Source organism: Pristis pectinata, chromosome 19 (assembly GCF_009764475.1).
Source record: "Pristis pectinata isolate sPriPec2 chromosome 19, sPriPec2.1.pri, whole genome shotgun sequence".
In the NCBI taxonomy this organism is placed as follows: domain Eukaryota; kingdom Metazoa; phylum Chordata; class Chondrichthyes; order Rhinopristiformes; family Pristidae; genus Pristis; species Pristis pectinata.
The window spans coordinates 42,336,397-42,349,652 of record NC_067423.1 but is presented as its reverse complement, the minus strand read 5'-3'; the positions used below and the strand labels follow the sequence as shown (position 1 = coordinate 42,349,652).

General features: G+C 46.2%; 1 protein-coding gene across 6 annotated transcripts in view; it reads right to left on the bottom strand.

The window, feature by feature from the left end:
* Nucleotides 1–13,256, bottom strand: part of amdhd1 (amidohydrolase domain containing 1) — a 28,233-nt gene continuing 14,977 nt past the window's right edge. The window contains exons 7-9 of one of the 6 annotated variants that reach the window (XM_052033963.1): nt 8,749–8,842; nt 6,043–6,321; nt 1–381 (exon numbers count right to left, since the gene is read on the bottom strand). In XM_052033963.1, coding sequence (XP_051889923.1) covers nt 6,052–6,321; nt 8,749–8,842 — 364 coding nt within the window. In that variant the 3' untranslated portion in view covers nt 1–381; nt 6,043–6,051. Of the gene's footprint in view, nt 382–4,373; nt 4,724–6,042; nt 6,322–8,748; nt 8,843–13,256 lie in introns of those variants that run through there. The other 5 variants (XM_052033965.1, XM_052033962.1, XM_052033964.1 and 2 more) reach the window with 5 other exon arrangements.

Genomic DNA, 13,256 nt, shown 5'->3' with positions numbered 1-13,256 from the left:
TAATTTAATTAGAGACCATTTATTTCTGGCACATATTGAAATAGTGCCCACACTCATAGGGATACAGCAACATTTGAATCAATCAACAATCATTAAGGTATTTCTCAAGCTGTAACTGGTTACCCTGGAAGACATCATTCAATCTTAACCTTCTGCCGACGTCCAAGTTTGTACATGGACCATTTTAATCTTGAAGTATGACAATGTGTGTGTTCAAATTCATGATCAAAATCCTTCAGAATAGTTCAGACTTCAGGTGAGGAACACCCACACTGCTAATTACCCAGGCAACTTTAATTTTCATGCACTATCTTTCCTTTGGTAATTACATACTTGATTAGTTCTTGATGACCTCCAAACTGATAAATCAAATGCTCCCACCTTTAAAAAAAAGAAAAACCTTTGTTGTCACATTTGTACGAATCAGAATGTGGCTTTATAAAGGAATTGTATTTAGATCTTCAGTTTCAGAATGTCACGTGATTTTGGGGATCTTGTAACAAAGAGGAAATAATTAAGCTAAAACTTGAAAATAACAGTATATAAGAAAATACAGAATTAAAGAAACTATCATCCAGACAAGGAAAAATAACAACGCAAGTTCACTGATCTATTGTATCATTGGTAACATTTAAAGAAACTAATGGGTTAAGTTCTGGGACAAGTATAATGATCAACGTAAAGTACGGACCAGCCTATGAGTGAGGTTTTGCAATGGCTAATTTTTCCAAATATTTATCGTGTTTTTGAGAGAAGCTTTAGAAAAGATGAACACTTCACTTAATGAAATGTTTAATTAATGCAACCTAGAGGGAGCTTCTTTGGCTCGGCTCAGCCATTCTTTTACAGGGGTTAACCCACACAGGCCTGCGTTACCGGTGTGCTCGCAGGGCACATAGCTGTAACAACGGGGCCCTTACAAACATGAGGAATAGCAGCAGGACCAGGCCAGGCAGCCACTCAGGAACTTGGTCTCCCACCTATCTTTGCAGTAGAAGCAAACTTGACAAGAATCCATTCAACCGTTAATACAAACTGTAAATAGTTGAGTCCCTATGGCACCACGTAAGGTATATTATGCCAGCGGAAAATGACCCACTTATCCAGGCTGTCTGTTTATCATTAGTTAGCCAGTCTTCCACCTAGCCAATACATTCTCACCCTACCAAACCACCAACCCTAACCACACCACCGTGAGCTTTTATCTTTTGCGCTCAATGTTTGTGTGCCACCTTATCAAATGCCTGCTGAAAATCTACATACATTACACCTACTGACCCCCCCTTATCCACCCTACTTGTTACCTTTTTTAAAGGAGTCTAATAAACTTGTCAAATATAATTTCCCTTTCATAAGACAGTTCTGACTTTGCTTAATTAATTATCTTATGATTTTCCAGATGTTTTGCTACTATCTTAATAATGTTTTCCAGCATTTTCCAGGCACCAGATACGAGGCTCACTTGTCTTCATTTCCCTGCTTTCTGTTTCCCTCCTTCCTGGACCAGGATTTATTTGTGGTTTTACGATATACTGGGACTTTCCCAAAGCATAGGACATTGGAAGATCATAACCAATACATCCCATCTTCGTGGCCACGACCTTTAACGTCCAAGGATGCATGTTGTCAGGTCTATGGGACTGGTCAGTTTCCAGTCTCATTAGTTGCTTGGTTCTTTTACTATTCTGACAATTAAATGTTTAAATTCATCCATCTCTATTGTCCCCAGATTTTCTGCAATTATTGGGATGCTTTTGTATCTTCTACCGTGAAGAGATGTCAAATATATTTTTCAAAGACCCTGCTATTTCCTTATTCCACATCATGAATTCCCTGCCTCATCCTCTGCATCAATGCATCTGCTACCTTCCTCCTGACCCTGATATTGTGCACTGCATTAGTCTCTGTGAAGGGGACAAGAAGCCACTTGGTAAGGTGCTTTACTTCAGCAAGATAACTGGTCAGCCTTACCGTGAAATCATCTTTGTGCAATGGTAGGAAATAAAATGACAGAAACAGTAATGATTATAAAAACATCCACTGCATTCTTTAGAGGAGAGCACAGCACCTTTCTTATTACAGCACAGAAGAGGCCATTAGGTCCATCAGGTCCACGTCAGCTCCTAGCAGAACTATCCCATTAGTCCCAATACCCTCTTCATACTTCCCTCACCCCTGCAGCTGCTCTTTGACTCTACTGCCACCTAAGGGGTAATCTACAGTAACCGGTTAATCCTCCAGTGCATTTATGGGACATGAGGGGAACCTGGAGCATGTTTTGGAAACCTACAGGAAGAATGTGCTAACTCCACACAGGCAGGGTCTGGAGGTCATGATCAAATCTGGGTCCTTGGAGCCACCCTGTTGGCTGACCTGGCCAACAATGAGTCCTCAGTCACCATCACCAAACACGGTAACTAGTTCTACACCTCACTGCTGCTTGTGGGACCTTGTACGTTGATTAGCTCGAGCTGGCCAACAGCTGTGATTACACTTGGAAGCCACGTCATTGGCTGTAAAGTGCTTCAGAATGTCTAGATTATGTTAAGGGCACTATGGTATTGGTATTGGTTTATTATTGTCACTTGTACTTGTCTTGCGTACCGATCGTACAGGTCAATTCATTACACAGTGCCGTTACATTGGGTTAGTACAGAGTGCATTGATGTAGTACAGGTAAAAACAGTAACAGAACAGAGTAAAGTGTCACAGCTACAGAGAAAGTGCAGTGCAATAAGGTGAAAGGTCACAACAAGGTAGATCGTGAGGTCAGAGTCAATCTCATTGTATAAGGGAACCGTTCAATGGTCTTAACACAGTGGGGTAGAAGCTGTCCTTAAGTCTGGTGGTACGTGCCCTCAGGTTCCTGTATCTTCTACCCGATGGAAGAGGAGAGAAGAGAGAATGACCCGGGTGGGTGGGGTCTTTGATTATGCTGGCTGCTTCACGAAGACAACGAGAGGTAAAGACAGAGTCCAAGGAGGGGAGGCTGGTGTCCGTGATGCGCTGGGCTGTGTCCACAACTCTCTGCAGTTTCTTGCGGTCCTGGGTAGAGCAGTTGCTGTACCAAGCCGTGATACATCCAGATAGGATACTTTCTATGGTGCATCGGTAAAGGTTGGTGAGAGTCAAAGGGGACAAACCAAATTTCTTTAGCCTCCTGGGGAAGTAGAGGCTCTGGTGAGAGCTCCTGGCCGTGGCATCTACGTGATGTACAAGCAGGAGACAGCACATATATACTGTGCTGCCAAGATTTGTGTCATCTGTAGATATTTCAGTGCTACTTTCTTTCACAATGAAGAATAAGCCTGTTAGTGTTTTGGCTTGTAGAATATACTTAACTTAGTAAAAGCAACTTCATTTTAGGTGTATTACCATTAGTAGAATCTAAAGATGACTACAATGTGAGTGCATTGTAAACTTTGCACTCATCCATGACCTATTTCTTTCAGATTCTTCTACCTGCTGTTTAACAAATGTTAATCTCTAATTTTAAATGCATTAATTTTTTTACTGAAGATGGGTCTGGGGCAGTAATGTCAAACAAATCTAGTCAGCAATAAATGCAAACAAGCGCTGACAAACAGTGACATTCATTGAAGAGACTGCAATCAACCTTTCTCAGCAGTGAATTTTAATAAACTTATGCCTTTTGTATTACCAATTTTTACAGATGCACCATAGAAAGCATCCTATCCGGATGGCAACTGCTCTGTGCAAGACCGCAGGAAATTGCAGAGAGTTGTGAACTCAGCCCAGTCCGTCACGCAAACCAGCCTCCCCTCCATTGACTCCGTCTACACCTCCCGCTGCCTCGGGAAACTAGATAACATTATCAGGAACCCCTTCCATCCCTGACATTCTCTCTTCTCCCCCGTCCCAATGGACAGAAGATACAAAAGCCTGAAAGCACGTACCAGCAGGCTCAAGGACAGCTTCTATCCCGCTGTTATCAGACTCTTAGACGCTAAAAGATGAACTTTTCATCTCCCAATGTACTTTGTCATGGACCTTGCACTTTATTTGTCTACCTGCACTGCACTTCCTCTGTAACTGTAACACCATATTCGGCTTTCTGTCTTTCTTTTCACCACCTCGATGTAATTATGTACGGCAAGATCTGTCTGGGTGGCATGCAAACAAAAGCCACTGTACCTTGGAACATGTGACAATAATAAACCAGAATAAATACCAATACCAACCAATCTCAAGGACGTTACTAATTTTGATGTGAGATGGTGCCAGGTAATTCTGAAGGTTAAATGGCCATAACTAAATTTAGTTTTCTATTTCACCTGAAAGCTGTTTCAGTGAAAATATATTTAAAAAAACATGCTCAGGATATTCCAAAGCATTTAATAAATTTATGTATTTCGTATTAATAGCTCTGATAACTATTACTATTCTAATAAATGACCATGAAAGATCGTCCCAAAAGATGCACTATGGTTAGTTATTGTCCGTCGCTGAGAAGGCAGTGGCGAGCTGCCTTCTTGAACCACTGCGGTCATTCTGGTGAAGGTGCTCTCAAAAGAGTGCTATTGGCCAGGGAGTTCCAGCGTTTAGACCCAGCACTGAGGAAGGAAGAGCAATGTTTGTTTCCATGTCAGGGTGCCGTGCAGTTTGGAGGGGATCCTGTGGGTTTATGTGTTCCCATGTACCTGCCGGTTCTTGTCCTTCTTGGTGGTGGAGATGGCAAATTTGGGAGATATTGTTGACGGTCCTGGGGAGTGTTGTAGAACAGTTAGACCGAGGGGTACAGGTACACGGTTCCCTGAAAATGGCGACACGGGTAGACAGGGTGGTGAAGGAGACGTGTGGCACGCTGGCCTTCATCGGATGGGGCTCTGAGTACAAGAGTTGGGTCGCCTTGTTAGTTGGTGAGCCTGCGCCTGGAATATTGTGTTCGGTTCTGGGCACCGTGCTAGAGGTATGTGGTTAAGCCAGAGAGCGTGCAGAAAAGCTTTACAAGGATGTTGTTGGGACTGGAGGGCTTGAGTTATAAGGAGAGACTGGAGAGGCTGGGACTGTTTTCCCTGGAGTGAAGGAGGCTGAGGGGTGACCTTACAGAGGTTTATAGAGTGGTGCGGATAAGGTGGGTGATTACAGTCACTTCCCAGGGTGGGGGAATCTAAAGCTAGAGGGCGTAGGTTTAAGGTGAGAGGGGAAAGGTTTAAAGGGGACATGAGGGGCAAGTTTTTCACCCAGAGGGTAGTGGTTATGTGGAACAAGCTGCCAGAGAAAGCTGTAGAGGCAGGTACAATTACTATGTTTAAAAGACATTCAGACAGGTACAGGAAGGGTTTAGGGGAATATGGGTCAAATGCAGGAAAAGGGGAGGGAACCTTGGTTAGCATGAATTGAGCTGAAGGGCCTGTTTCTGTGCTGTATAACTCTATGACTCTGGGAGCTTACTGAGTAAGTACAGAGCATATTGCCAATGGTTCACATTGCATTTACTGTGCACCCTGTGGTGGAGGGAAGGAAATGTTTAGGACGGTGAATGTGTGCCAATCAAATGGGCTGTTTTATTATCCTGGATAAGGTCAAGATTGTTGAGTGGTTTTGGAACCGCTCTCATCCAGGCAAGTGGACAGTATTCTGTCACACTCCTGATTTATGCCTTATCGATGATGGAAAGGCTTTGGGGAATCGGGGTGGGGGGGTGGGGGCGGAGGGGGGTGAGTCACTTGCCCCAGGCTACCCAGCCTCTGACCTGCACTTTTGGCTCACCTGGTTGAGTTTCTGGTCAGCAGTGACCCCAGGATGTTGATGATGGGAGGCAGTGACTGTAACACCACTGAATGTCAAGGGTGGTGGTTAGACTCTCTGGTGTAGCATGCTGCTGCCGGCAACGGTGGTGGAGGCGGATACGATAGGGTCGTTTAAGAGACTTTTGGATAGGTACACGGAGCTTAGAAAAACAGAGGGCTATGGGTAAGCCTAGTAATTTTTAAGGTCGGGATACGTTCGGCACAGCTTTGTGGGCCGAAGGGCCTGAATTGTGCTGTAGGTTTTCTATGATTCTACGACATACGGTACCTGGGTGCGTTAATGATGAGGATGTTCCCTTCCTTGCCTGCCTCCAGGGAGCCATGAGATTTGGATTTTCCGAGCGCATAGGCAGCATTGATGGTGGCGGCCACCAGGCTCTCGGCCATCGTCATCTTCATGGTCACACACGCCAGGTGCATAACCATTGGCTGCGGGGAAGGAACGGTCAAACCAGCAGAACTTGTGGAGGCTGGGAATACAAGGTTCTCGATAAGAAGCCAGCTCACAGCCCTCTCTCATGGCTGATAATATTTGCACAAAATACTTCTGTGAAGAACAAAATACAGTAGATGCTGGAAATCTGAAATAAAGACACCAAGTGCTGGCCATACTCAGCTGGACAGGCAGGGAAACGTCAGAACTGGGGACAATTAGTAAGAACTCGTTCTTAAGATGCAGAAAATGGGGAGAGGAGAGAGAGAGCATAAAGGGGTTAGTGTGAGTTAGGGAGAAAAGTGAACAAACGGATGACAGTGCAAGGTGAAAGGTGGTGATAGGGCAAGGAACAGTCCACGGGAGAATTATGATTTGAAATTACCAAAGGATCCCGGAAATCTGGAATGAAAATGCTGGAAGTGCCGACTATCTTAAATGGTTGGACTCAGTGTTGAGTCCGGAAAGCTGCGATGTTCCAGGACAGAAGATGAGGTGCTGTTCCTCGAGCTTACATTGAGCTTCACTGCAACAGTGCAGGAGGCTGAAGACAAGTGTCAGAGTGGAAATCACATGAGAATTAAAATGCCAGGTAACTGTGAGGGTTCTGAACGGGGATGTTCCCCAAAGGACAACACGTTCTGGGCAATGAATACAGTGTACCAAAACAAATTACAGTCAAGTTAATCGCGGCTTTATGTGGAGAGTAGGGAGAGAATGCAATAGGGCAGGTGTTGCGTTTCTTGTGGCTGCATGGTGAAGGTACAGGTGGAAATGGAGGGGCAAATCAAAGTGCCTTAGGAGGAACATAGAAATAGGAACAGCAGGAAGCCATTTGGAAGCCAAATATAACAAGCTTTCACGCCAAAACATAACATTTGCTCAGTCATTCTTTGAATGTAGGAATTGCCGCCAAGTTATTGCTTTTAGGCAATGCCAGCTACAATCTATACAGAGTTTATATTGTTTGAACCGTTCCCAATGTAGACACTTTGTGTAAAGTGTTTGCTGTGGCTCGTTCCCCTTTAAGTACTAAACTTGTGGGTTCAAGTACTGTTCCAGAGACTCCTGCTTAAAATCGCCACTTGCATTCACAGTGCAGTACAAAGGGACATTTGCACTGCAAAGGTGCATTTTTCGGGTAACACTTTAAACCATGCCCCAAAGTCCTCTGAGATTGGTGTGTAAGATCCCACAACATCTTTATTTTCCCCTCAATTAATTGGACTAAAACAGTTGATCTGGATTTGGTGATTAGTTGGAACTTGCTGTGCTGAAGTTGAGGTATTTTCTGCATTATAGCAATGACTACATTTCAAAAACAATCCATTAACTGTAAGGCACTTTGTGTTATCCCCATGTTGTTCAGATGGAGCATTCCTGACATGAAATGTTAACTGTTTCCCTTTCTATAGAACATAGAACACAGAACACTACAGCACAGTACAGGCCCTTCTGCCCACAATGTTGTGCTGACATTTTATCCTGCTCTAAGAGCTACCTAACCCTTCCTTCCCACATGGCCCTCTATTTTTCTCTCATTCCTGTGTCTATCTAAGAGTCTCTTACATGTCCCTAATGTATCTGCCCCCACAACCTCTGCCAGCAGTGTGTTCCACTCTCTGTGTAAAAAACTTACCCGACATCCCCCTTATACCTTCCTCCAATCACCTTAAAATTATGTCCCCTCGTGTTAGCCATTGTCGCCCTGGGAAAAAGTCTCTGACTGTCCACTCGATCTGTGCCTCTTATCATCTTGTACACCTCTATCAAATCACCTCTCATCCTCCTTCTCTCCAAAGAGAAAAGCCCGAGCTCGCTCAACCTATCCTCATAAGACATGCTCTCCAATCCAGACGGCACGGTAGTGTAGCGGTTAGCGTAATGCTATTACAGCGCCAGCGACCCGGGTTCAATTCCGGCCACTGTCTGTAAGGAGTTTGTACATTCTCCCCGTGTCTGCGTGGGTTTCCTCCGGGTGCTCCAGTTTCCTCCCACATTCCAAAGACGTACGGGTTAGGAAGTTGTGGGCGTGCTATGTTGGTGCCGGAAGCGTGGCGACACTTGCGGGCTGCCCCCGGAACACTCTACGCAAAAAGATGCATTTCACTGTGTGTTTCGATGTACATGTGACTAACAAAGAAATAAACACCTATGTCTAAATCTCTTCTGCACCCTCTGTAAATCTTCCACATCCTTCCTATAATGAGGCGACCAGAACTGAACACAATACTCCAAGTGTGGTCTGACCAGAGTTCTATAGAGCTGCAACATTACCTCGTGGCTCTGGAACTCAATACCCTGACTAACAAAGCAAACACACCATAGGTCTTCTTTCTGCCTGATAGATTCTGCCTGACCCGTGGAATATTTCCAGCATTTTCTGTTTTTATAACTGATACTATTGAAATATAAGCTCTTTGTTTTCGTCCCCCAAAGGTCCACATACAAAACAGGAACATACTTGTTCACTTCCACTAAATGCACCATTCTACTAATCCTGTAAAAACACTGATCAAAGTGTAAAGTGGCTTCACCTACCATCGAGAAGCAGTATGCATTAGGGTTAAAGTCACTACCCAGAGCAACAATCACTCCAGCATCCAGCATATCCCGAGCACGTGGGGTTTTAAGCCTGAAAATGTTTTAAAAACACAACTATTGGCATGATTGCATTGATTACAGTTTGAAATCATTTATCAGCAAAGGTTCCTCTGATTTCAGTCAAGAGTTACGCCATCCTTTTACTCCACCACTGGCAGCATTGCATTCAACAGTCTCGACCCTAGGCTGTGGGATTACCTCGCTAATCTCTGGCCTCACATCATTTCTTTTAAGGTCCTCGGTATCTTCGCTTCTAAAAGTACTTCTGGTTCCTTGACTTGGTGTCCATTTGTGTGCGATTACCTTTCTCAGTCAATGGTGCTACACAAATGCAATCTGTTGATGTGAAGGGACGTGAAGCTGCTCAGGTTGGGTTTCTTATTATTAAGATAAGATAATATTTCTTTATTGGTCACACGTACATCGAAACACACAGTGAAATGCATATTTTGCGTACACTGTCCTGGGGGCAGCCCACAAGTGTTGCCACGCTTCCGGCACCAACATAGCATACCTACAACTTCCTAACCTGTACATCTTTGGAATGTGGGAGGAAACCGGAGCACCCAGAGGAAACCCACGCAGACACACGGGGAGAACGTACAAACTCCTTACAGACAGTGGCCGGAATTGAACCCGGGTCGCTGGCGCTGTAATAGTGTTATGCTAACCAATACACTACCATGCCGCCTCTACACTACCGTACCTGCCCCTACACTACTGTACCTGTCCCTACACTACCGTACCTGCCCCTACACTTCTCTACCTGCCCCTACACTACAGTGCCTGCCCCTACACTACAGTGCCTGCCCCTACACTACCGTACCTGCCTCTACACTACTGTACCTGCCCTACACTACAGTGCCTGCCCCTACACTACAGTGCCTGCCCCTACACTACTGTACCTGCCCCTACACTACTCTACCTGCCCCTACACTACAGTGCCTGCCCTACACTACCGTACCTGCCCTACACTACAGTGCCTGCCCTACACTACTGTACCTGTCCCTACACTACCGTACCTGCCCCTACACTACTCTACCTGCCCCTACACTACAGTGCCTGCCCCTACACTACAGTGCCTGCCCCTACACTACCGTACCTGCCTCTACACTACTGTACCTGCCCTACACTACAGTGCCTGCCCCTACACTACAGTGCCTGCCCCTACACTACTGTACCTGCCCCTACACTACTCTACCTGCCCCTACACTACAGTGCCTGCCCTACACTACCGTACCTGCCCCTACACTACAGTGCCTGCCCTACACTACCGTACCTGCCCCTACACTACCGTACCTGCCTCTACACTACAGTGCCTGCCCTACACTACAGTGCCTGCCCCTACACTACCGTACCTGCCCCTACACTACAGTGCCTGCCCCTACACTACCGTACCTGCCCCTACACTACAGTGCCTGCCCTACACTACAGTGCCTGCCCTACACTACCGTACCTGCCCTACACTACAGTGCCTGCCCTACACTACCGTACCTGCCCTACACTACTGTACCTGCCCTACACTACAGTGCCTGCCCCTACACTACCGTACCTGCCCTACACTACAGTGCCTGCCCTACACTACCGTACCTGCCCTACACTACTGTACCTGCCCCTACACTACAGTGCCTGCCCCTACACTACCGTACCTGCCCTACACTACAGTGCCTGCCCCTACACTACCGTACCTGCCCCTACACTACCGTACCTGCCCTACACTACAGTGCCTGCCCCTACACTACTGTGCCTGCCCCTACACTACCGTACCTGCCTCTACACTACAGTGCCTGCCCCTACACTACCGTACCTGCCTCTACACTACAGTGCCTGCCCCTACACTACCGTACCTGCCCTACACTACCGTACCTGCCCTACACTACAGTGCCTGCCCCTACACTACTGTACCTGCCCTACACTACCGTACCTGCCCCTACACTACCGTACCTGCCCTACACTACTGTACCTGCCTCTACACTACAGTGCCTGCCCCTACACTACCGTACCTGCCCCTACACTACCGGACCTGCCCCTACACTACCGTACCTGCCCTACACTACTCTACCTGCCCCTACACTACCGGACCTGCCTCTACACTACCGTACCTGCCCTACACTACTGTACCTGCCCTACACTACAGTGCCTGCCCCTACACTACTGTACCTGCCCTACACTACTGTACCTGCCCTACACTACCGGACCTGCCTCTACACTACCGTACCTGCCCCTACACTACTGTACCTGCCTCTACACTACCGTACCTGCCTCTACACTACCGTACCTGCCCTACACTACAGTGCCTGCCCTACACTACCGTACCTGCCTCTACACTACCGTACCTGCCCTACACTACAGTGCCTGCCCCTACACTACCGTACCTGCCCTACACTACAGTGCCTGCCCCTACACTACTCTACCTGCCCCTACACTACAGTGCCTGCCCTACACTACAGTGCCTGCCCCTACACTACTCTACCTGCCCCTACACTACCGGACCTGCCCCTACACTACCGTACCTGCCCCTACACTACAGTGCCTGCCTCTACACTACTGTACCTGCCCCTACACTACAGTGTGATCATTATAAACTTTGTACAACTAGTGAAACAGTTTTGTTGTCAACGAACCAGTAAATATTTCTGCCAGCCAATTTTTCTGCACCCAACCTTCACAACTTCTCCACAAATTCCATATCCTATATTTGCTGCCCACACCCACAGCTTTTTAAACAATACTTACCCTCCTACCCCTTACCTTGCTTGTCAGATTTGTGTTTAATGGCAGTGAACAGACAATTTGTGTTCACCTTTGTGCTATTTACACCTTAAAATGTTCTCAGGATTGGACCATTGCTGGCAATTCTGCCTGGAGCTGGTAGTGTCAGTGGTGTGCCTTATCTTTACAACTGAGGTCTCTTCACTGGAATTGAATCAACCATATTTGGTGGAGTCACTGCAGACTAGAAGGTGCAAGGACAGTTAGTTCCCAGACCTGAAGGGTGTTAGTGAGTCCATGAGCTTTTCCTAGAAATTTTTCATAATGCCAGTTGACAAATTACCGTTCTATTTAGACTCATGACCACTAGTTGCTTATCCATAATGGCTAATATGTGACTCTTATACTTTAGACCCATACTGGGCTGCAGGTTTTCACTCATTCCAAAACTATGGAAACAAGGTGGAAAGTTTGAGGAGGTGAAACTAGATCCCAAGTTCTCCTAGTCTCTTTACTGCTGATTGGAAACATTAATGCTTTCATAAGACCAAGATCTATGTGTCATAAACACCCTTACAATCTTTTTCTACATTATTTTAAAGATGTAGATATTACCAGTTCTATGTCAGAACCTGTTTGTTTTACCAGTGAAGGGGAAATGGGGAAATTCATTCCTGACCATTGCAAGGTACCAATGTTAACATAGAACACTACAGCACAGTACAGGTCCTTCGGCCCACAATGTTGTGCCGACATTTTATCCTGCTCTAAGATCTATCTAACCTTTCCCTCCTACATAGCCCCCTATTTCTCTATCATTCATGTGTCTATCTAAGAGTCTCTTAAATGTCCCTAATGTATCTGCCCCCACCACCTCTGCCGGCAGTGCGTTCTACGCACCCACCACTCTCTGTGCAAAAAACCTACCTCTGACATCCCGCTTATATCTTCCTCCAATCACCTTAAAGTTATGTCCCCTCGTGTTAGTCATTGTCGCCCTGGGAAAACGTCTCTGACTGTCCAGTCGATCTATGCCTCTTATCATCTTGTAAACCTTTGTAAAGTTATGTTATGTTAAAGATTTCAGTCAGCCACTTAGAGAGTCATCCAATTGTACAGCACAGAAACAGGCCCTTCAGCCGATCACCATTCTAATCCCGTTTACCAGCACTTGGGCCTTGCCTTCTATGCCTTGGCCATTCAAGTGTTTGTCCACGTACTTCTTAAATGCTACGAGAATGCCTGCCTCCACTACCCTCTTGGATAGTGCACTTCAGATACCAATGACCCTTTGGGTGAGAAAGCTCCCCCTCAGATTCCCTCTACACCTATTACCCTAAACCTGTGCTCTCTAGTTTTCGACACCACTACCACAGGGAAAGGTTTCCTACTGTGTACCCTATCTATGCCCCTCATAATTTTGTACACCTTGATCAGGTCCTCCCTCAGCCTCCTCTGCTCCAAGAAAAACAAACCCAGCCTGTCCAGTCTCTCCTCATAACTGAGAGACTTCATCCCAGGCAATGTCCTGGTGAATACCCTCTGCTCCCTCTCCAGTGCAATCGCGCCCTTCCTGTAGTGTGGTGACCAGAACTGCAGCCTGACCAATGTTTTCTAACGTTGTACCGTGACTTCCTTGCTCTTACATCTTTGCCCTGGCTAATGAAGGCCAACATCCTATGCGCCTTGTTCACCAGTTTGTCTGCCTGTGCTGCCACCTTCAGGGATCCTTG